At 42.9% G+C, this 24,769-nt stretch overlaps 2 protein-coding genes and 1 non-coding gene across 3 annotated transcripts; 2 read left to right on the forward strand and 1 right to left on the reverse strand.

The window, feature by feature from the left end:
• Positions 1-939, forward strand: LOC130831550 (olfactory receptor 2H1-like). Its single transcript, XM_057699785.1, has one exon. The coding sequence runs from the start codon at positions 1-3 to the stop codon at positions 937-939; it is 939 nt and encodes a 312-aa protein (XP_057555768.1).
• An 8,311-nt stretch (positions 940-9,250) lies between these two features.
• On the reverse strand, positions 9,251-9,357 carry LOC130832127 (U6 spliceosomal RNA). Its single transcript, XR_009048208.1, has one exon. It is a non-coding gene; the product is annotated as a U6 spliceosomal RNA (small nuclear RNA).
• Positions 9,358-12,663: 3,306 nt separating this feature from the next.
• On the forward strand, positions 12,664-13,602 carry LOC130831564 (olfactory receptor 2H1-like). Its single transcript, XM_057699811.1, has one exon. It carries the CDS (start codon positions 12,664-12,666, stop codon positions 13,600-13,602), a length of 939 nt encoding a protein of 312 aa, XP_057555794.1.
• Positions 13,603-24,769: the final 11,167 nt, after the last annotated feature.

A 24,769-nucleotide genomic window follows, 5' to 3' on the forward strand; every position in this document is an offset into this window, starting at 1 on the left:
ATGGTCAACCACAGCTCCCCAGTGGATTTCCTCCTTCTAGGCTTCTCTGAATACCCAGAGCTTGAAAGAATCCTCTTCGTGGTCGTCTTGATTTCTTACCTCCTGACTCTGGTGGGCAACACGCTCATCATCCTGCTGTCCGTGCTGGACCCCAGGCTCCACTCCCCAATGTACTTTTTCCTCTCCAACCTTTCCTTCTTGGACCTCTGCATCACCACAAGCTTTGTTCCCCAGATGCTGGTCAACCTCTGGGGCCCAAAGAAAACCATCAGCTTCCTTGGCTGTTCTGTCCAGCTCTTCATCTTCCTGCTTCTGGGGACCACTGAGTGCATCCTCCTGACAGTGATGGCCTTTGACCGCTACGTGGCTGTCTGCCAGCCCCTCCGCTATGCTACCATCATCCACCCCCGCCTGTGCCGGCGGCTGGCAGCTGTGGCCTGGGTAATGGGTCTGGTCCAATCAGTAGTCCAGACACCACCCACCCTCCACCTGCCCTTCTGCCCTCATCGGCAGATAGATGACTTTGTATGTGAAGTCCCTTCTCTAATTCAACTCTCCTGTGGCAACACCACCTACAATGAAATTCAGTTAGCGGTGTCCAGTGTTATCTTCCTGGTCATGCCACTCACCCTCATTCTTATCTCTTATGGTGCCATTGCCTGGGCAGTGCTGAGGATTAACTCTGCCATAGCATGGAGAAAGGCTTTGGGGACCTGCTCCTCCCATCTCACTGTGGTCTCCATCTTCTACAGTTTAGTCATTTCCGTTTACCTCCAGCCAAAAAATCCCTATGCCCAGAAAAGGGGCAAGTTCTTTGGTCTTTTCTATGCAGTGGGAACTCCTTCCCTTAACCCCCTCATATACACCCTGAGGAACAAGGAGGTAAAGAGGGCACTCAGGAGGTTGCTGGGAAAGGATGGGGATTCCAGGGAGAGCTGAGAGAGAGCTGCTTGATGTGGTTTCATTGAGAGGATATTCTTTATTCTTTTTTGAACAAGCTTGAGCTCTCCACTCTACAGCTTCCCTACACCCATCCAAGCCACTACAGTAGATCACAGTGTGTGTGTTTGTGTATGTGTGACAGAGAGACAGACAAAGAAAGAGAAACAGAGAGAGAGAGACTGGGACTTGTGTAAGAGGAAGTAAGTATCTCTAAATCATAGCTAACACTCAGTAACATTCTCACACCTGTCTATTTTTAATATTTAATCTCTATATATTTATTTTATGTTCCGTTATGCTTTTAACTGTCTTCATCTTCATTATAGATTCCCCAACTCCTCCATGCTCATTTCTTTTTATATAATCTCTCTCCAACTTGTCATGTTATCATGACCTCTTTACCATTGTTTCTGGTTCCTACCATGTCTTCTTTCCTTCTTCATCAGGATGCTTTCTCTCCACTTGCTTGAGGAAGGTTGAGAGAGAACTGAAGCTCAAAGAATTTAATGATTTCCCCAAGAATACACAGCAATTTGCTCAACTAAGATTAGATGCTCAGCTTTGAGAAGGAAGCTGCTTTCACACCATCATCAATCATGCATCATTAGGATTTATATCCAAATAGGTTATCAGACAGAAAGCTTTACTACTTCAGTTCTAGGAGTTCCTTATCATGCACTTTCCAGGGATCATAGTGTAACCAAAAGTGGGGTCCAGCTGCTCGCCATTCAAAAGCAATTGAAGAGCCAATGTTGGTGGAAAGAGAAGTTTGCTTCATTTTGGAAGCTGGGAACTGGGGGAGGAGGGTGGACTCCTGTCCAAAGGCCTACTCCCATCTCCACGACGGGTGGGCAAGAGTTTTTATAGGCGGAGGGAGGGGGCTACACACAGAAACAGCACAGTCAGCTCTGACAGTCATCTTGAAATTGGTCATTGGTGGTCCAACCAGTGTCATCTTGATTGCTTTAGGTACAGTTAGTCTTCAGTTCTAGGGTCCATTTGTTTCCATGTCTTTGAGGTAAATTCTCAGAATTGTGGCAGCTTATGTCATGGCTACAGCCTGGTCATCATGTAGTTAACTTCTCCTCCTGGTGGGAGTTTCAGGTTCTACAAAACAGCTCACAGGATATGGCTCAGAATATTGTCTATAGCCCTTGAGAAGGAACTAAAGGTCCTTAACTATGCCTAATGACTAAACTATTATTATTTAGTCTTGTAGGATTGTTTTCCTTTGTTTCTGTATTTTCTCACTTCTCTGATTAAACTTATTCTTTGGCTAAAGTTTTTCGACAGACAGGAGACAGGCAGAGGACATGGAGTGGAAGGACCATAGGGTCCTACTCCATTTCAATAGCACAAATATTCTTTCAATTCCTGAAGATCTGTTTCCGTTTCTGGAGTTGACTTTTCTCTCCCCACTTTCAACTTCTTCATAAACAGTGACCATGAGGAGTCACAGGTCTGCTCTTCACCTGCAACACAGTGAATAACAGCTGCCCTGCATTCATCTTTCAGTGGGGTTCTGGGCTTCTGACCAACCTCCAACAGCCAGGCATGATAATAAAATCATGTTGCAGGTAACAAAATCCCAGAGTGAAGTGTGGATGGAGGAAGACCTAGAAAGGAAGAAAAGGAGCAGCAGTACAAGACCCAACTTCTATGGACTCCTGTTCCCTTCTCAGTGCTTATCTATACCTGTTCCCATCTCACACCCTCAATGAATGGAATTAGAGAATTAACGGAGAATACAAAGGAAATCTGCTTAGAATTGAATCATTGTCTCCTCTTCCCTCTTCCCACTGCCCTCTCCCTTCAGTAGGCTACATTATCTTTTTTTTCCCCTTTTTTCTTTTTTTAATTTTTGGCTGCATTGGGTCTTCACTGCTGCCCATGGGCTTTCTCTAATTATAGTGAGCGGGGGCTACTCTTCATTTTAGCGCGCAGGCTTCTCAGTGCAGTGGCTTCTCTTGTTGTGGAGCATGGGCTCTAGGCATGCAGGCTTCAGTAATTGTGGTAAGTGGGCTCAGTAGTTGTGGCTCGTGGGTTGTAGAGCACAGGCTCAGTAGTTGAGGCCCACAGGCTTAATTGCTCCATGGCATGTGGGATCTTCCTGGACCAGGGATGGAACCCATGCCCCTGCATAGGCAGGTGGATTCTTAACCACTGCACCACCAGGGAAGTCCAACCTACATTATCTTGATGCCAGTGCTGGCTTCCTGGGGGAATCTTGAGAATCAGGATTTTGTCTTGCTTATCTTTACATTCTAGTGCCTGGCACAGAGTCTGGTAGAGTAGATACATAATGAATATTTTTGTATGTATGAATGAATTCATGAGTGAATGAACAATTAAATAAAGACAGAAAAAGGAAAGCAACAGAAAGTAACAATTACTGAGCACCTTCTATGTCCTACTGTGCAAAATGTTTTCAAATATGCTGCCTCATTTAATCCTTCCAATATTCTTATGGAGTATCAATATCCGTGTGTGTGTGTGTGTGTGTGTGTGTGTGTGTGTGTGTGTGTGTGTGTTACAGGAGACGTGTGTGTTGGAAAAAGGAAAGCAGAAAGTTAAAAAATAAAATGGGGGGTAGAGAGAACTTCAAGGAGCCTTGGTATGAGTGAGAACAAGGAGAGCTTTGGGGCCTAAATGTAGGCAGGAGTATCCTTGGATGGCAGGCCTTCCCTGGGACCCCTCCCCATGCACTTTTCCCCTACTTTGCAGAGGTAAGAAAGCAGCTCATAAGTGCAGGGGACAGAGCCTGGAGGAAGAGTGCAGCCTGGAGGACAAGCAGACAAGAACTGTTCTCCCAGGACTGTGAGTGTTCAAGGGCCCCACCAGCATGCACTCCAGATGACACTAACACCCATCAGCTAATGGCCACCAGGGTCTGCAGTCTCCGGCTGGAGCTCCAGGGTCTCAACAGTTGGGCGAAGCAAACACTAAATGCCTGAGGTCTCCATTCCCAGGCAGAACGTACGAGGGTGAATCAAAAATTATTGTGCGGAAAAATAGAAAGGAAGAGCAATGGAACAGAATAGAGAAATCAGAGGTAAACCCAAGCACATATGGGCACCTTATCTTTGACAAAGGAGGCAAGAATATACAATGGAAAAAAGCCTCTTCAGTAAGTGGCGCTGGGAAAATTGGACAGCAACATGTCAAAGAATGAAATTAGAACACTTCCTAACACCATACACAAAAATCAACTCAAAAGGGATTAAAGACCTAAATGTAAGGCCAGGCACTATAAAACTTCTAGAGGAAAACATAGGCAGAACACTCTATGACATACATCAAAGCAAGATCCTTTTTGACCCACCTCCTAGAATCATGGAAATAAAATCAAGAATAAACAAATGGGACCTCATGAAACTTCAAAGTTTTTGCACAGCAAAAGAAACCATAAACAAGACAAGAAGGCAACCCTCAGAGTGGGAGAAAATATTTGGCAACAAAGCAACAGACAGAGGATTAATCTCCAAAATATACAAGCACCTCATGCAGCTTAATACCAAAAAAGCAAATAACCCAATCCACAAGTGGGCAGAAGACCTAAATAGACATTTCTCCAAAAAAGACATTCAGATGGCCAACAAACACATGAAAAGCTGCTCAACATCACTAATCATTAGAGAAATGCAAGTCAAAGCCACAGTGAGGCATCACCTCACACCAATCAGAATGGCCATCATCACAAAATCTGCAAACAACAAATGTTGGAGAAGGTGTGGAGAAAAAAGAACTCTCCTTCACTGTTGGTGGGAATGTAAGCTGGTACAGCCACTATGAAAAAGAGTTTCAAGGTTCCTTAAAAAACTAAAAATGGAACTAATGATGAGGAAGATTTGAAATCTATAGTTTGAGGCCTGCTATGTGAACTCTGCCTGTTAATAATTGCATAGGAGTGATTGATATAAGTATAAAATGTACTGTTCCTGCCTCTGCTTGCCTTTGTCTGAAGTCCCGCAACCCTGAACCCCTAGTAACTCCCGCGCGTCATGTAACCCTTAGCAACCCCTGCATTCTGTAATCACCTGTAATTTATAGAAACTGTGTAACCAATCAGTTAGTACCAACTGTAGCTATATGTCTTAATCTATAAAAGGAGAAAACTGGCCTGAAACAGGGCCCAGAATTTTTGGAGCGTTAGCTCGTCTGGTGCCGCCGGCTCAATAAACCTGAGTTCTCCAACTCTCTGAGTGTGGTGCTTGGTTTCTCATGGGATCAAACTCTGCAACACTACCAGATGACCCAGTAATCCCACTACTAGGCATACACCCAGAGAAAACCATAATTCAAAAAGAAACATGTACTGTAATGTTCATTGCAGCACTATTTACAATAGCCAGGACATGGAAGCAACCTAAATGCCCACCAACAGATGAATGGATAAAGAAGATGTGGCACATATATATAATGGAATATTACTCAGCCATAAAAAGGAATGAAATGGAGCTACATGTAATGAGGTGAATACACCTAGAGTCTGTTATACAGAGTGAAGTAAGCCAGAAGAGAAAAACAAATACTGTATGCTAACTCAAATATATGGAATCTAAAAAAAAATGGTACTGATGAACCCAGTGACAGGGCAAGAATAAGGATGCAGATGCAGAGAATGGACTGGAGGACACGGGGCTGGGGGGTGGGAAGTGAAGGGGAAGCTGGGACAAAGTGAGAGAGTAGCATAGACATATTTACACTACCAACTGTAAAATAGATAGCTAGTGGGAAGTTGCTGTATAACAAAAGGAGATCAACTCAATGATGGGTGATGCCTTAGAGGGCCAGGACAGGGAGAACAGGAGGGAGTTGAGGGAGGGGATATGGAGATATATGTATAAATACAGCTGATTCACTTTGGTGTACCTCAAAAGCTGATACAAGAGTGTAAAGCAATTATATTCCAATAAAGAGCTTTAAAAAAAATTATCATGCGGATAATTTTTGACTCACCCTCATATTAATCATGTCTTTTATTTGCTGTATCCTGATGCTTTGACTGCTTTGATCTGGGGTCTTGTTTACCCTGGAGGGACTCCCCTCAGGATTAACTCTTTCCAAGAGATGGTAAACAGATCATCCTGAGCATGGTTTTTCAAATACAAATCAAGCAATTCAGAACTCAGACCCCAACCACCTCCTTTATCAAGCCCTCACACTCCAGGCCACCAACCACCTGCCCTAATCTCGCCAGGACCAGGTACCAGACAACTAGCAACAGCCCCTATGTCTGAGTTCACTGAAATTATACAAACCAGCTAGTTCTAAACCTCCTTACTCTGTGTTTTGTTTTGTTTTGTTTTGTTTTGTTTTGTTTTGTTTTGTTTTGTTTTGCTTTGCTTTGCTTTGTTTTGTTTTGTTTTGTTTTGTTTTGTTTTGTTTTGTTTCGTTTTGTTTTGTGTCAGGAAAGAAGCACCCAGGCGGGGTCCTTCTGGTGAAAGGCTCTCTTGCCCACATCTCTGATCTCCTCTCTCTTCCTGTGACCAACTTCGGTGCTTTCTCATGTGGCCCTGTACGGCGTGGTGTCCCTCCTCCTCTTGGGATCTGTGAGTTATAAACTATGTCTTCAGTGGCCATTGTTTTCTAAACTATTACTGTTAGTGTTACTGGGTCTTAAGTCTGTGTCTATTAATACACTATATTTTAAGACACAGAGTTTCAGAGGTTGGTCAGTTACCTCTTCCAGTCAGTGGAAATAAGTCTCCCTCCCCTTACAAACTTCACAAACAGGAACAGAAATCCTCATCCACAGACTCACAAACAACACGCTTATTGTTCCTGACTGGCCACACCCTGGGGTGGTAACAGAGAACTTGCCCACTAGATCGGGGATTCCGGCAAACAGCTGTTAAACATGAGGAAATCGTGCCAGAAAAGACCAACCCAGGGGATTCCCTACCCAGTGTCACCTGAGTTCAGAGAAATGGTGCCCTTTCAAGAAAAGTGAAAGCAAATCTAGATTATGGCCATCCCTCTTTCCTCCTCCCTTCCCATGTGAAAGTGTCTCCCTCCCAGAGGCAGAACAGACTCTGACTCCCTGGGTGCCTTCATTCTTGACCAAAACAAAATTTTTTTTTTCCTCCAGAGTTTCATACATCCTTGCCTCCAAATGCACTATCAGAATGGATGCTCTTGCTCTGTGTCTTAAAAAAAAATTCTCTTAGAGACAGAATATCCTCACGTTAATTTATTCTCTACCAATATAAAAAAAAATCAGACAAGGAGCAGAATTAGGCTGTAGGAATTTTAATAGGTTAAGAAGATGGAGTAAGTGGCACATAAGTCCACGAACCTCCCATCTTGCCCCAGGCTGATGGGGCGGGCTTGACCAAGTCAATCCACCCACTGAGTCCTCTCAGGGGAAGAGGCTTCCTTCCCTTCTACAGCCTCATGAGAGAATGTGGGAAAGTGCTTTGAAAACGCACTAGAATAGAAAGAATAATGCTTTAGAAACACAAACCAAACTCAATCCAAAACCTGCTCTGGATTCTTATTTACAGATGGTTAAAGCAGAAATTCAATGGAGGCGGAAGGCCTGGGTGAATTCTGGCAAATCCTCTTCCCATAATTCATTGATATATCTGGACAAAATAAAAACAACCATTTCAGAAATTCTAGGCATGAACCAAAGGCCATACAAGAAATTGAGAAGATCATCTAACAAATGAACAGAATGAGGCGTGCAATATGTAAATAATATGCTGGCATTAAGTTTAAAAGTAAGAACATTACATAGTTACATTTATTTATACTTGAATATGTGTGCCAGTTACCAACATATTGGTTCTCAGCTCCAAATTCAACTTCAATAATTGCTCTGTATTAATGGACAGAATTTCTTTCAAGATTTCTCCTTTATAGTGAGTAGGACATTAAGCTTTCTCAGTAAGGCTTCTGGAGGAACACAGCAGGAGAAAGGACTCCTCTCGCTGGGTCCAGTGGTTACACTGGTCCGGGGAGGAGGTACGAGGACATCTGGTGGTGCTCTGCCCCAGCTCTGTGCCCAGCAGACAGGAGGCCTCAGCAGTCTCAGGGCCCCAACCCAGCCCGACGATCACCTTCTCACAGCCCTTCCACCATGGGTGCCCCGCACTCCAGATCTCCCACCCACTCCCACCTCTCTTACTCCACAGATTAAAGAACAATTGTAGAGCAAGAATAATCACTATTCTGACATCTACCCCATACAATAGGTTTTGCTTGGTTTTGAACTTCATATAAATAAGAGAATATAATATGTATCCTTTTACACCTGGTTTCTTTTACTCAACATTCTGTTTGTAAGAGTCCTCTATGCTGTTTGTAAGCCAATCATGGGATTCTTCTCATTGCTATATATAACATTCTGTTGCTGTCAATATATTAACAACCATGTATTTATTCATTCTACTGTTGATAGAAACATTTTGGCTATTTCCAATTTGGGGCTGTTATGAATAAAAGCTGATATGAACCTTAAAAAAAAAAAAAATAAAGAACAATTGTAGAGATTCTACCAACTACCAAATATGTGCATTCCAATTATATATCCAGGGACTGCAGTAATGGTTACTGGGTAGGTCCATGGACCTAGCAGATCCATTATGATCAGGACTGGGCCGAATGCCATTTATTAGCTGACCCCACCTGCCCCACTCTGATAGGGGAGAGACATGGTAATGACACAGCTACGTCATAGGAGGGTTAGACTGCATGCCTTAAGTGTGCTTCCAACCCTAGGGTTTTATAATTCTGTGTCCCTACAGTGTGCTCTGACTCAGAAGATTGAAATGGAAAAGGAGGAAGTTGAGAACTTTAAAAAGTGGGGTCCTGAATTGATGAATCAGTGGACTGAGAGGGATATTTGGAAGCCTGGGGGAACTCTCTGGAGGTGGTGGAAACAAGAGACCACTTTGGTCTTCCTATTGACAGACTGAAGCAGGGGGTGGCCTTTTTACCTCCCACAGCTATGACTATTGCTGGCACATTTCCTCTAGATATTCCCCTGCCCTCTCTACAATAACTAGTGATGGGTTAATTGCCTGTGAGCTGTGGGACCCCAGGGTCTTAGCTGATTAATGAGCTCTGCCTCTCTATGGGATGGGAATCCTGGGATCCCTCCCCCCACCACCACGCTGTGTCAACCTTTCTACCTCCAGTGCCACTAAAACAGGCTAACTGCTCCTCCAGTCTGAGGGGAAGGTTGTCTGCAAAGAGCTCCGTAGCAGCGAGGTAACTCTGACCTCAGGTGACCTCATCTTCCCTGCAGAGATACACTGGGCACAGCTTCTTCAACCAGCTGCTTAGTTTCAAATATCAGCTTACTAACTACATAGTCTTGGTAAAGTTATTAAACACTCTTGCTCAGGGGCCATGCTAGTCTTCTCTGTGTCTTTCCGATTTTAGTATATGTGCTGCTGAAGCAAGCACAAGTTATTTAAACATTCTTAGGTTCAATTATCTCATATTAAAAGGAAGATAACACATAGAACTGTTGTGAGGGAAAATCGGAGATGTGTCGGTAATTGTTTAACAACCAGCTTGGCTCCAGGGAGGCAGAGCCCTAATTTGAAGTGTTGGCCAGTTTCCATTGTGTAAATACCACTGCCATGGCTGATTCAAGCTACCAATAGTTTAATATGTGTCTCACAAAATTCCTGAAAATTTAACCGTCAAGAGCTGGTACGAGCCAGCTCCACCACATCCTGTGTGCATACGCTTAGAAAAGTGCCTGTAGTAAGTATCAGTAATCTGTATTATGACCAGAGACCTACTGCCCATTCAAGGATGCCCATTCTTCTTTCCTTTAGGTTTTCCCCTTGACATCCAAAAGGAGGCTAGGCACCAGTTAAGAGTTTTGTCATCATTGGCAGCAGAAAAGATTTTGATTTGATTGAGGGTAAGTAGAAAGTTTGTTCTTTTCCTATGAGACATCCGTTTTCACATGTCCTCAACAGCTTTGAAGTTTAACAGGGACTAGAATCCTGGCCCTGAAACTAACTGGCTGGGTGACCTTAGCCAAGTGACTTAACCTCTCTGAAACTGTTCACTTCTTAATTGGAATTAAGAATTCTAAATCGGAATTAATTATTCTGCATGGGAATCATAACATCATTTTTGCTGGGTTGCTGTGAGAACCAGGTGTCCAGAGTGCTGCTTGACACCATGCTTGGCCCAGAGGGAGCACTCAGTAAATGTTATGACTAATAGCAAGAGCAGATAAGGATCACTGCATTATCTAAATCTCCTTTGAGTGGACTCCTCAACCCCTGGCCCGGCTCCTAGGACACGGCTGGCACTCTTGGAGCTCAAGAATTGAGTAAATGCATAAACCAAGAAATGAATGTGTCAAAGGGAAAGGAACTAGGAGATAAATGGTAAATGAAAAAAAAAAGTAGAAAAAGAGATCAAAAGAGAGAAAAGGGGGAGACTCACTAAGGAAGATGTCACCTAAAAGATTCAGAAATAAGGAAGAAGAAGAAAGGGAGTGAAATGGCAAGAAAATGAGAAAGTTAAAAATGCAAAAAAAAAAAAAAAAAGGTTAGGGTGATAGTTGGTGGATTAATTCAAAAAACAGTTGGCTTTCGTGGTGACTGCTAATGGGACCTGGGATTTCTTTTTTGGGTGATGAAACATTCTGGAAGTGGTAGTCCTAACTGCACAATTTGTGAATACACTAAAATCCACTAAATTATACACTTTAAAAGCGTAAATTTTATGATAGGTAAAATACATCTTCAAAAAAGTCATAATTTAAAATTCAAAATGGTGGTTACATCTTCAGAAATGGAAAACTGAGCAGTCACAGAGGGGCGCCCAGGAGCTTCTAAGATACTTGAAACGTTGGTTCAGGTCCTTAACCTGGTTGGTGTGCATACCCGAGGTGACTTTATTACTCATTAAACTATAGAGGTTTGCTTTACTTATACTTTTTTTTAATTAATTTATTTATTGGCTGTGTTAGGTCTTCGTTGCTGCACACGGGCTTTCTCTAGTTGCGGCGAGCAGGGGGCTACTCTTTGTTGTGATGCGGGGGCTCCTCATTACCGTGGCTTCTCTTGTTGCGGAGCACTGACTCTAGGCACATGGGCTTCAGTAGTTTCAGCACATGGCTCAATAGTTGTGGCACACGGACTTAGTTGCTCTGCAGCATGTGGGATCTTCCTGGAATAGGGATTGAACCCGTATTCCCTGCATTGGCAGGTGGATTCTTAACCACTGCGCCACCTAGGAAGCCCTTTACTCATACTTTCATTTGAATATATAGCAGTATGAAAATATTTTTAAATACGAGGGGGAGTCAAAAATGGTCCGCACTCTGGCTGTAGAATTTATACATTTAATATAATTGGAGTGCAGATCATTTTTGATTCACCCTCACATAATCTATAAGGGAGAAAAAAGCAATGGGAGAGAAAGAAAGAACAAACCAAGAAAGATACAAAAGCAGAAATTTCTGGCAAAAACGGGATGCAATAGAGCTTAGACACAGATGGCGACCTTGTGATGGGAGATGTTCAGGTCACCCTATAAGCTGCAGGGCACTTTTGCCAGTTCTCCCACCTTCTGACCTGCCACCACCCTGCAGTGGCCTTCCAAAGGTCTTCTAAGACCAGAGAACCCTGAGTCCTTGTCTCTCAGCTACCACAGTGGCTGCAGCATCCACCCCATCCCTGAGTTTACCTTCTATGTCCAATACTTCCCTATTTATTTAAAAAAAAAAAATCCAATTGCCTCCTCTAGGAAGCTTTCCTTGATATATCCACTCAAGTTGGTCCTTCCCTTTTCTGACCTTTTTCTCTAATCCACTCAGTATGTTGGTATTACTGGGCTTTACCTAGAGGTCTTTGACAATGTTCTCGTGAACTCCTCCCTGATTTTAGTGTGCACGGGGCCACCTCCGCCTGCCACCTGTAAGCTCCTCGTGGCAGGGACTGAGCATGTAGACCAATTTCCCAACCAGGACTTCCAGGTCAGTAACTCAGGCAACCAAACTGATCTGTCTGTGAATGGGGTCATTAGACACAAAGGGAAAACCTGTCTCATAGATAAAATGTTTCATCTCTGATAATCTGCCTTGCAAATAAACCAGCATAAAAATGCATGGAATATGGGGATATATGTATAAATACAGCTGATTCACTTTGTTGTACAGCAGAAACTGCACAACACACAACAATATAAAGCAATTGTACTCCAATAAGATCTGAAAAATAAATGCATGGAATATAAGAAGTAGCTCTAAAGATTCATCAGAACAATAGAGAAATGATCAAATCTACAGAGATCATTTATAATCAGAAAATTTATTCAAAATATATTACCTTCCTAGTCTTCCAACAAATACATAAGGGACAATACAACACTTAGAACAGCGCTCCAAACATAGCGGCGCTCAATAACTGTGTGCTGGGTTAATTAGTTAATCCACGCTTTACATCAGCCTCCTCTAAACTCAACCACTAAGTCAGCAATAACAGCGTGAGGCTCCTTGTGTTTTCCAGCATATTCTTGGTTTCCTCACTCCCACTAGACAGCATTTGACCTGGAGGAACAGGGGAAGAGGAGGGGCTGCTGGATGGTGATGTGACTGGGAAAGAGGCTGAGTGAGTGAAGGCAGAAGAGAATCGTCCACCTGGTATGACCTGACAAGCACCCAGGGTGAGTTTTTATAAGAGAGGTTGGACACACTGCTCAGACAACCCTCAGCCCTCCAGGTCTGGACAGGAACAGGTCATGGTCAACCACAGCTCCCCGGTGGACTTCCTCCTTCTGGGCTTCTCTGAACACCCAGGGCTTGAAAGAATCCTCTTCATGGTCATCTTGATTTCTTACCTCCTGACTCTGGTGGGCAACACGCTCATCATCCTGCTGTCCGTGCTGGACCCCAGGCTCCACTCCCCAATGTACTTTTTCCTCTCCAACCTCTCCTTCTTGGACCTCTGTTTCACCACGAGTTGTGTCCCCCAGATGCTGGTCAACCTCTGGGGCCCAAAGAAGACCATCAGCTTCCTTGGCTGCTCTGTCCAGCTCTTCATCTTCCTGTTTCTGGGGACCACTGAGTGCATCCTCCTGACAGTGATGGCCTTTGACCGCTATGTGGCTGTCTGCCAGCCCCTCCGCTATGCCACCATCATCCACCCCGGCCTGTGTCGACAGCTGGCTGCTGTGGCCTGGGTCATTGGGCTGGTGGAGTCAGTGGTCCAGACACCACCCACGCTCCGCCTGCCCTTCTGCCCCCACAGGCAGGTGGATGATTTTGTGTGTGAGGTCCCAGCTCTAATTCGACTCTCCTGTGGAGGCACCACCTACAATGAGATCCAGATGGCTATTGCCAGTGTCTTCATCTTGGTCGTGCCCCTCAGCCTCATCCTGGTTTCTTATGGTGCCATTGCCCAGGCAGTGCTGAGGATTAACTCTGCCATAGCATGGAGAAAGGCTTTGGGGACCTGCTCCTCCCATCTTATGGTGGTCACCCTCTTCTATAGCTCAGTCATTGCTGTCTACCTCCAGCCCAAAAATCCCTATGCCCAGAAAAGGGGCAAGTTCTTTGGTCTCTTCTATGCAGTGGGAACTCCTTCCCTTAACCCCCTCATATACACCCTGAGGAACAAGGACATAAAGAGGGCACTCAGGAGGTTGCTGAGGAAGGATGGGGACTCCAGGGAGAGCTGAGAGAGAGCTGCTTGATGTGCTTGAAGAGTGAGAGCAGCTTCTTCATGGTTTTGTCAGGAAGTCTGTGTTCCCTACACCTCTGCTCTCCTCACATCCATCATGTCACAGAAATGGATGACAGTCACATGTGTGTGCATGCATGTAAGTGTGAGTGTGAGTGAGTGTGTGTGCATAACAGAGAGACAGAGACAGAGACACAGAGAATCAGAGACTGAAAATGTGTTAAGGGGAGATACATATCTCTGTAAGAAACATATGAATCAAATTTAATATTTTCTCTATTTTGTATTTCATAAACTTCACCTCCATGGTGATTGCCCCAATTTTATCATTTCCATTTCTAACTTACCTCCTTGTCACATAATCACTATTTCTTCACCTCCACTTCTAATTTCTACTACAGTTTCTTTACTTCTCCCTTGAGTTTTTTTCCACTTCCTCATATGTCTGTTTTGCATTCTTATTCTATTTCATTCCCAAGATGACAGCAAGGAGGGGGGAAGCTGAAGTCCATGGGGTTCAGAAACTCACCCAAGTACATGCAGTGTTAGGACTAAAATCCAGGCCTTGTGACTTCACAGTCAACTTCTCCAATACATGCCATTATTTTCATACTGTTGTCAAATGTTTCAGTATCATTAGGCTGGAATTCAGAACAGAGCCTTAGGACAAAGCTTAACTTCTTCAGTTCTGGTGTTTCTTCTATGGCAGCCACAAATCGCAGACAAACAGCTCAGATTTAGAAGGAGACATCAAAATGTTTATGCCTGCAGGATAGTTTTGACAATACCGGCTGGCTTTAGTGCCATCTACTGGCAGAATGTGATATTGCATATGGCATACAAGACGCCTGACCTAAGACCTCTCCAAGGTCACCAGGCTTGTACTCCTGCTCAGAAAGATGATAATTATCATATTGTCGTTATTAGGTATTTATATAGTGATTATGATATCCCAGCCAGCATTTAAAGTAATTTTCACACATTTACTCATTTAATCTCTGTTACAACACTATGAAACAGGTAATATTGCCGTCCTTTTTCAGATGCAGAAACTAAGACACAGAATTTGGTAGCAGCCTAACAACATCAGGGATTTGGACCCAGGAGGGCTGGTTCAAGTCTTCATGCTCTTAACCCTGACGTTGGATGCAAATAGTGTCTCCCCAGCCTGGGTGAGAAGTTTCAACCTCTCAGTAAACTTTGAGGAAATCATCCCAGCCTAGAAATATATCTAATTTATTTATTAGATCCCCCAGCTGAAGGAGGTTTGCTTCCCTGGAATAAGAGTTTATCAGATGCTCCAAAGAATCCCATGAGAACAAGAAACAGTAGCCTCCTTGGAAGAAGTTTAGGTACAATTCACGGTGTGTGTTCCTGGCTTAGTTCCCCCACTGGATTTCAGACTCCCAGAAGCAAGGACCCAGAATGTTGCAGAAAGCTGGCCCCCAATGAGTTCTAGAAATCAATGAATGAGTGAATGAATGAGTGAATAAATGTCTCCAAAGAAGGTGTAAATGGTTCTGGAGTCCTCATCTCACAGCTGTTGTCTCCCAGCTTTCCCACGGCAATAGAAACAATACCAAATTCTCTCAGGTACATGTTGATAAAATAAGAAAAAGCAAAATCCTAGTTTTATTCTAGTCCCAACACAAAATGGCTTTGATTCAACATTTACTCTGGCTTAGCACAGAACGACAGCATTAACTCTATTTTAATCTATCTTTATTTTAGCCTTTCATATACTAATCTTCTTGTCTCCTCAGCCTCCTTATTAGACTTATTATAATTTCAAAGTAGATCACCCATTTTGTATTTAACAATCCTAATCTTGCCCTACAATTAATGCTAACCCGAATCACACTTTTCAAACCACTTATATGATACACTTTTCTTATGACCACCTGTTGGGCTACACCGTGAATTTCTGCAAGCTCTGTGATTGTCCAGACTCAAGACTGAAGAAAGAGCCCAGAAGAGTGACAGAGACATCAAAGGTTTACTGAACATCAGTTTATTGGGTAAAGGAAGGTCCTGGAGTGACACCCACAGCATGTAAGGCAGACAGCAGTCTTAGCTGCATGATGGGGGTGAGGGGAGGTTACCAGTTATAGGGGGAATTGATGTCTGATTGGCCCATCGGTTACCAGGGAAACCAGCAGCCGAGAAGGTCCCCTCACAGCCCCTCAGGTTAAGACAGTCATGAGGGAGGTGTTTCTCTTTGATAAACTAGCAAAGTGGAATCATTCTGATCTAAAGATAAGAACAATCACTGCTGGAGCCAAGGCAAGCATGTAGAAAATTACTGATTAAGCTCTGTGACTAAGAGGGAAGGTCAGTGACCGTGAGTAGGGTGAGATGAAGCAGGGACAGGTCAGCAGGGGTGAACAGAGAGCAAGAGAACAGCCATCTTGAGTGGCCTGACCATATACCACCTCCATCCACTTTCTTTCATCCACCTGGAAACCACTACTCCTTTTGCCTGTTTATCAGCTCCCTCTGCCCAGAGCCCCTAATGTTCTCATTTATTAATATCCTTTCTAGACAGACTCTAGGGGAAATACAACAGAGAATTAAATGAAGCAGTGTAAACAATCTTTTAATGAAAAGTGATTTGTTGAATAAATGGTTTAACAGAGGTTCTAGGACTAACATCTCATTCCAAATGCATTCAGTCTGTGTGGACAGTTATCTACTGGATATTCTAGGAGAAAATCCAGCAGAAGACTACTCAGTCACAACCCTCAAAGTGTCCAAAGCAGATCGAGATGGTCAGAGACACAATTCCACATAAGTAACCATTACACAACTGAGCTGGGGGCAAGTACGAGGCCAAAAGCATAGAGAATAAAATAATAACATGTACGAAAGTATACAAGTATTGGGTGGTGGGGGCATCAAAGAATTTTTCCCAGAGGTTTGAAGCATGGCAAAGAGAGCAATATTAATATGAAATATTTGCTGATTTACTGCATGGAAAAAGCTAACGTATGTTGTGCGTTAAGATGGGAAGATGTAGGGGAAAGAGTTACACCAGGAAGCCAAATGATTAAAGGGGAAAATACAGATTATTTTAGAAACATAGAGAAGCTACTGAATTGGATACAAGTGGAAAAGGGATCCCTTGCAGATGACTAAAGACTACAAGATTTGGGTCCTGTGAGTGTCGGCATTCCCTATCCAATAATACCCGTGAGTTGGAAGCACTTAAGGGACATTATTTAAGAACCTCAGGGTATAATCACCAGCTCACTTCTGAAAGGCCCACAGAATCAGGAATAAGTCCTGAAGCACAGGGTCCAGCATCTGTTGCGTGCCTCCAGCCCCTGCTGAAGCCAGCCTTCCTGGTTTACCCTGTGCAGGATCACTCACGCCTGGAGGGGACCACCAAAATGTGTGTCTTTGCCACATGGATTATTTTACGCTAAAGGCCATTAAGAACCAGTAGCTGCAGGAAAAGCTTTAAAAACAGGGCACGGGTTTTCTTTTTGTAAATTTACATTTATAAATGTGTCTCCCTCTCCTGTACCAGGAAGAGGAGACTCTTCACAACACTCTATCTAAGGAGAAGGCATTGGCTCAAATCTATGTAACAAACCTGACTCACAGCCCTGGTTTACCACACTTTTCCTGATCACTTTCCGAAAACCTTGCCTCCACCTCCCAGAAGCTCAAAGCCCCTTTTCTTTTGTTTAGCCTAAAATGGTATATAAGCCCCAGTTCTAACCACCCCTTTGGGTTCTTCATCACTGAGTATTCCCACACATATACGTGATGCACGTGTTAATAAACTTCTGATTGTTTTTCTCATTAACCTGTCTTTTGCTGGTCTCATGTACAGGGCACCAGTTAAATAAAGAGCCTGAGATGGGTAGTGGGAAAAGATGATTTCTCCTCCACTCTGCCCCTCTGCACACGAAGATGACACTGGACACAACAAACTGGATTTCATTGTAGGTGGTGTCTCCACAGGAGAGTTATCTTAGAGAAGGGACTTTACATAAAAAGTCATCTATCTGCAGATGGAGGCAGAAGGGCAAGAGCAGTGTGGGTGGTGTCTAGACTCTCCACAGGAGGGGATGGCGGACAGCCACTTAATAGTCAAAGGAAGAAGAGGAGCTGGTCAGAGCAACCAAGCAAGTTGATGGTCTTCTTTGAGCCTCGATAAAATAAAAATTTATAACCTAAGGCAAATCAAGGAAAAGTTAAACATAAACATTTTTCTCTGCCTTTAGCTTCCTCTCTCCCCTCCACTGTGCATCGTGTATCTGCATTATATGTCAACCAAACCTTCTGATCAGCAGAAATAACTGTTCAACCATAAAAAACAACATTCTCCCAGCATCAACAAGACAACTCCTTAGGAGATAACCTTCCTTCTTAATCTTGTAAGGAGCCACAATGACCCACGACTCACTACTCACGCTGGACGTGTAGATCTGGATTGTATAAATGGTCACTAATACATTGTTTAATGTACAGCCTTCTGCCTCAAAAACTTATATAACTGTTCTTTAATAGGTGGAGCGGTTCTCAGAGCTTTCTGAAAGGCTGTTCCTGGGTTATAATCCTCCATTTGCCTTCAATTAAATTTTCCTATTCTTTCTTAGACTGACTGATTAATTTTTTCATCGACACAAGCATCTGGGGGACAAAACTTGTAGTGATGCAGAGGTCCAGGAAGGAGAGGTTGGAGAGGAAAAAGCACATTGAGGAGTGGAGCCTGAGGTCCAGCACGGACAGCAGGATGATGAGTGTGCTGCCCACTAAAGTCAGGAAATAGAATGTTAAGACTACCCAGAAGAGGATTCTTTCAAGCCCTGGGTGTTCAGAGAAGCCCAGAAGGAGGAAGTCCACCAAGGAGCTATGGTTGCCCATAGCTTGTTTCTGTCCAGACCTAGAGGGGTGAGGGTGTCTGAGCAGTGTGTCCAACCTCTCTTATAAAAACTCACCCTGGGTGCTTGTCAGGTCATACCAGGTGGACGATTCTCTTCTGCCTTCACTCGCTCAGCCTCTTTCCCAGTCACATCACCATCCAGCAGCCCTTCCTCTTCCCCTGTTCCTCCAGGTCAAATGCTGTCTAGTGGGAGTGAGGAAACCCAGAATGTGCAGAAAACACATAGAGCCTCGCACTGGTATCTCAGACTCACTGAGTGAAGACAAAAGAAGCCGATGTGAAATATGGATTAATTTATTAGTTTTCGTTAATTCAACAATTATTGAACACGTATTTAGTTTGGAAAACTGCAGTATTTCTCAGTGTTCTGTTATGTATCCAGAAAGTATTAACAAAGGAATGCCTTTGACTGAATTTCCCTTTCATAAGTACCTAGTTTGGGGGGTTGTCCCTTTGCAATTTCCTCCTTCCTGGGATTTCTTCTCCTTAATTTCCAGATAGGATAGTTCTCCCTTTTTTCAAGGGTCAAAGGCCCTCTAGTTTATCCTTGCTTTTGAGCACTGCCACTGACTGTGTATGAAGTTGTTTTTTATTTATTTTTTATTTTTATAGAATTTATAATTATTATTGACAGAGAGGTAATCTAAGCAGGCTAATCTCTTTGTCTGTTGTAAATTCTCAGATTCTTTTATTTTATTCCCTCTGTGTTGGACCACAGTGTATGAAGTGTGAATTCTAGAATCTCAAGTTTGGAAGAGTCATTTAGGACATTTTAATCTTCATCTAATGCACCAAAATCCCCTTATAACTCGCCACTTTTTGAATCATCTCAGATCATTTTTTCCCATTCCATTTTTTTTTTGTACCTTATAAATTTTTGAGATATTCTGTGTTAAAATTTGCCTCATTTCTATGTCCACTTTCTGGTCTTAATTCTGTGGATTAACGAATGTCTAACCACATATGGAATCTCATTTAATCATCATAACTGTCATATGGTGTAGATACCGTTTTTCCTGCTATACCACAGACTGCCCATTGTTCCCCAATGGTAGTTCTCCCCTCCTCCCATACTATTTCAGTTAGGGTGTGCCTACTCAGAACAAAAACTGTATTTCACAAGCTCCCCTGCATCTTCACGTGGCTATGAAATTCTAGGAAATCGGATATAGGAGAAATCCCCTCTGGCTGTTTCCTGGAGACTTTCTTAACATACAGTTGAAGCCCTCTCTTTAACCATCTTTCATCAGTTCTGCCATCCTGCTTCCTGGAATAATGAGGTAATGGCTGGAGCACCAGGTACCATTTTGGACCACAAAAGAGTGGACCATATCCTAAGAACAGCAGAGTTCAAAGGAGTGTGGTCCTGAGTTTTTTTTTGTGGAACAGAACTATCATACTGGCTCTGAATCTTCTATCTTTGGATTTTGAAGCCACCTCTATCTTTTTTAAAATATTTATTTATTTATTTATTTTGGCTGCGTTGGGTCTTAGTTGCAGCACGCAGGATCTTCATTGCAGGATCCTTAGTTGCAGTATGTAGGCTTCTTAGTTGCGGCATGCATGCGGGATCTAGTTCCCCAACCAGGGATTAAACCCAGGCCCCCTGCATTGAGAGCGCAAAGTCTTACCCACTGGACCACCAAGGAAGTCCTCACTTCTATCTTTTTGAAGCCAAATATTTTTAGGTATGTGTTAAGGGTTAGCAGAACCTAATCCTACGTGAAATCTCCAAGTTACCAAGGAAAGTACTAAGCTTCAGGATGGTTAAATAACTTGCGCAAAAGGTAGGAAGCAGAGCCTGAATTTATTCCGGGAAGGCCTGACTGCTGCAAAGTGGATGTGGGCCACCACACCTCCTAGTGCATTAGCTACTCCAGTTATTTTGTCAGTTTAGTCAACTTTCACACATTGACATCAGACTCAAGACCTAGGCTCAGTGATAGTCCTTGAGTCACATTTTTTTTTTGTTTATTTTGGTTAGGTTCGGCCTCTGATTTTAGCTAATTTCAGCCTTGATTTCAGATCGGGGAATGTAAGATATGAGTGGATGTTGCATGTTTGAGAGTAGGGAAGGCACACGGTTATGACAGTTAACTTGTTACAGCCCCTAGCTTTTCATGGCTATCTACCTGGCAATTTGTGACGAGCACTGAAACTGGTTCCCATTGGTGCATAGCTTATAGCCAGTTCTATCCTGAGCCAACAACAGCATAAAAAAAATACCATTTCCTTCTGCCTCCACCCACTCCCTTTAACTATTAATATTTAGCCATTAATAGGTGAAACACTTAACTATTAATAACTATTAATATGTAACACTAATGTGTAACTATTAATAGATAAAACATACACGGGGTGCAAAACTGAAAAAAATAACAATAGGACAAGACACATAATAAGTAAATCTCCCTCCCATTCCAGTTCCTTAGACAATACAGTTTCTTTCCTCCCAGAGGTATTATATGCATATTTCAGCATATGTGCATATTTTTCTTTTTAAATACCAGAATATTATACATACTTTTTGTAACTTGATTTTTTCAGTTAATGCCACTGTACACACCTTCATTTAATTAGTTCCTTATTGATAAATGTTGCCTGCATTTTTTTCTATTACAAATAATACAACCAGAATATTCTTGTACATAGCTTATTCCATATATATATGAGTTATTAATAGGATAAGTTCCTAAAGAGGAATTGCTGGGTTGAGGATATGTAGATTTTTAAATTATATTTTTATCACCAACTTTGGTACCACAAATGAATACATGTAACATATGTAAATTCTAAAGCATAATTTTGTTATAACATGGTTTTTACATTTTTATGACAGCTTGATGGCAAACATATATGGTCCTAAACACTATATTGTTCAGTTTTGCTTGTAATGATTTCCGTTTAGAACATTCATGTTTTCTATCATAACATTATTTTACCTTTAATAGAGGCAACATACATTACCTCTCTTAATTAAGTAATAAGGTAACGTACATTAGTGACATTCAGTAAGTTGTTTCACCAAACATTAAGCTCCCAAAGTTAAACTTTAGACTCTAAACATGACAGGATGAGCTATCAGAGGGTTCGTAAATGACTTATTCTCTGTTGAAAATCTTCGAGTAACTCCTATTAGTATTTAGATTGGGCTTCATTTATCTAAAAACCAAATATACTCTGAATTTCAAAGTAGCTTATCTCTTTCTCTGCCTCTCAGTGTGGTTTTGCTTGTTTTAAAGAATTATGAAGAGTATCATACTTTCCGTAGTCTCCTTGACCTTGTTTTCTTTCACTCAATAGGTGTGTAGCATGTCCACCCATATCGTCGCTTGCAGGTATAACCCATCCATTTTTATTGCTGATGGTGTTCTACAGTTCAGTTTTCTATTTCCCTGTTACTGAAAGGTATTTGGGTTGTTTTAGTTTGGCATGTCATTTTTGATTTTGACAGGTATTTTCCAAACTGTCCTTTGAGAGTGGACAAACTTTTCCCCCAATCATCATTAAATAAGAATTCGCAGTTGCATTTTGGTTGAGTTTGGTTGGCATTTCTGAAGCAATATTCCTGATCCCTAAACAGTTTTACAAACTCTTTCAAGGACATCATGAAAGAGATGGGAACAAGGCTTCATCTCCGGGGGGACTCAATGAGGGCAGTGACTAGCCCTGGACCACCCCATCAGCTAGGGCTGAGTTGGGAGGCTGTAGATATCAGAGATATTTGTTTTATAACGACCAAAATCTCCACAGCATGATCCTTGACCTTGGCTGTTTTCTGAATTTGTTAGAGGGGCAAATGAAAAATGAGCTTTTTGCCTCTAAAAGAGTGTATTGTGACACAGAGGAAAAAAGTAAGTCAGGTGGACACTATGCAGAGAAGCAAGAAGGAGTCAGTTTCCAAGAAGAACCTGTAGTCAGCTACATCCGGGTGATTGGGACAGCCCTTCCCGTGGACTTGGGCTGGGAGCTAATTTCACATAAGAAAGGAGGAGGGAGAAGAGAGAGATCAGAGTCCAGAGGTGTTATTCTCATTCCTTGAAAGGACACTGTTTCTCAGAATCCGGATCCTATCTGGGGAGGGAATCACCTGTGTTAGTTTCTCCTAAGAAAATTCCTGGCTTGTCTTAGAGTAACTCTAGGCTGGAAACCCCCAGCTCCAGTGGGCAGCTTCTCAATTGCCTTGTGGAACTGCCTCCCAGTGTTGTCTTTTAACACTCACAGTCCTGGGGGAGCAGGTCTCCTGTCCCTTTGCACCAGGCTGCAATCTTCCTCCAGGCTCTGACCCCTGCACTCACAGCCTCTTTGTTCACCTCTGCCCAGTGGGGAAGCAGACACTGGTCCAGGCAGGGCCTGCCTCCCAGGAACAGTCCTGCCTACATATAGACCCCCAAATGCTTCCTGCTCTCATTCATCCCAAGGCTCCTTGCATCCTCTGCTTTCCTTTCTCTCTCTATTCCTTCTCCCAACTTGTACCTTTCCTGTAGTAAAGGAGGGTGCACATGCCCACATGCCTCGCTTCTCTTTCCACTGAAGCACAACATGAGAAGACAAGGACTGGAGAAAAGAGGTTCTCATTTGAACCCTCGCTTACCCACTGCTACTAATATGACTGCGGATGAGTGAGCCTCTTGCTTATCAATAAGGATACTAACACTTACCTCATTAGAATGCTAGAATTTTGATGGGTACCATTTGATAACATCTGTGCAGTTGCTGGAATATAATAGGTACTCACTAAACGTTATTTCCCATTTTTTATTTACTTACTTATTCATTCATTTAGTAATTCACTCATGCATTTAGTAAATATTTATTAAGTATATACGGTACCAGACAGTATGCCTGGGGAGTGCTAAAGATACAAGACAATTAAGACACAATTATGACCTTCAAGATTCCTACTGTTGACTGGGAGTGAAGAACAAGTAAGCAGACGACCTTATGGCCAGAGAAAAGGGCTCTGAGAGGCTTGCAGAGGAAGTATAAAAGGGCAGAAGATGGGCATGTAACCCAGAATAGGATGGAAGAGAGTCAGGGAAGTCTTCCTGGAGGAGATGCTACTTATGCTGCATAATCTTATAAATCCATGGTGTTAGGCGTAGAGTTGGAGGGAAAGACATGCTCAGTGACCCTGTGGCAGAGAGCCTGGCATGTTGCAAGATACACAGGGAGTACAGGGAACCATGCATGGAAGCAGCTGGACTGACAGATCTGCAGCTCAGGGCCAGGCTGTGAATAGAGACCTGAAGGGGATCAGTGGACAAATATCATCCCTGGGAATGTCGTTCTGAGGCTGTCCCTCCTGGAGATTCTGGCTTAGGTTCCCTGCTTCCCCAGAGAAGGCAATATTGGCACCAAGATGGTGAGGGCTGGCCTTCACTGGCGATCCAGGGATTGAGACTCTGTGCTCCAGCTGCGTGAGGCATGGGTTCAATCCCTGGTCAGGAAAGTAAGCTCTCCATGCCACACGGCGAAAAGCTGTGAGAAGAGAGGGGTTTAATTACAAGAAGATTTAGCTATCTACTCTCCCTCTTTTCTTTACAGAAATGATACAAAGATGTAATAAAGTATTAGGTGTAAACAAAATTTGAAAATTGAAGCTGTTTTCTCAGGTCTGCTTTGTACAGCTTTTCCTTTCTCTTTCCACACCCATCCCCCATCCTTGTCCTGCTGCAGGGGTTTCACTTTCCCTACTGCCCTCAACCTGATCGGACATTATCTGCCTGGCCACTGGTGATGTTTCAGAGTCCTCAAATCCTATTGGACAGTGCACACAGGTCAGCCCTTTTCTACTGCGCAGCAGCCAAAGGTGACAATCTTGTTTTCTAAACCGAGAACCTGGAGAGAGATCTGAAGAGAGAGTAGCAGGTCTAGGTTTCCAGTCTATTCCATCAGGTTATATTCTTCCCCCTTCATATGCAATCTGTTTACAAAAGTATGTCTACCCCACAAAATACATTTAAAGAATAATTAGTTAAACCAATTTTATTACTGTCTAATAAGAGCGTCAAATATGGAGAACATGATTTATGGTAAACCTGTTGAAATCTTGGAATGAGCTCTTGGGTCCCATTACTCCATGTAGGCACTTCTGTAAAACCAGGTTCTCCAGGATGGAAACACCTGAATTAAAATGGCATCACTTGAAATTTGTCAGTGAGTGAAAGTACAGTAAATGGCCACTGAAAACACAGCAAACAAAGATGACACCTTGGCATTTTTACAAGCGTTTTACTATAAACACACTTGAAGCACTTTTAATCAATGC

This window comes from Hippopotamus amphibius, chromosome 11, assembly GCF_030028045.1.
Source record: "Hippopotamus amphibius kiboko isolate mHipAmp2 chromosome 11, mHipAmp2.hap2, whole genome shotgun sequence".
In the NCBI taxonomy this organism is placed as follows: Eukaryota; Metazoa; Chordata; class Mammalia; order Artiodactyla; family Hippopotamidae; genus Hippopotamus; species Hippopotamus amphibius.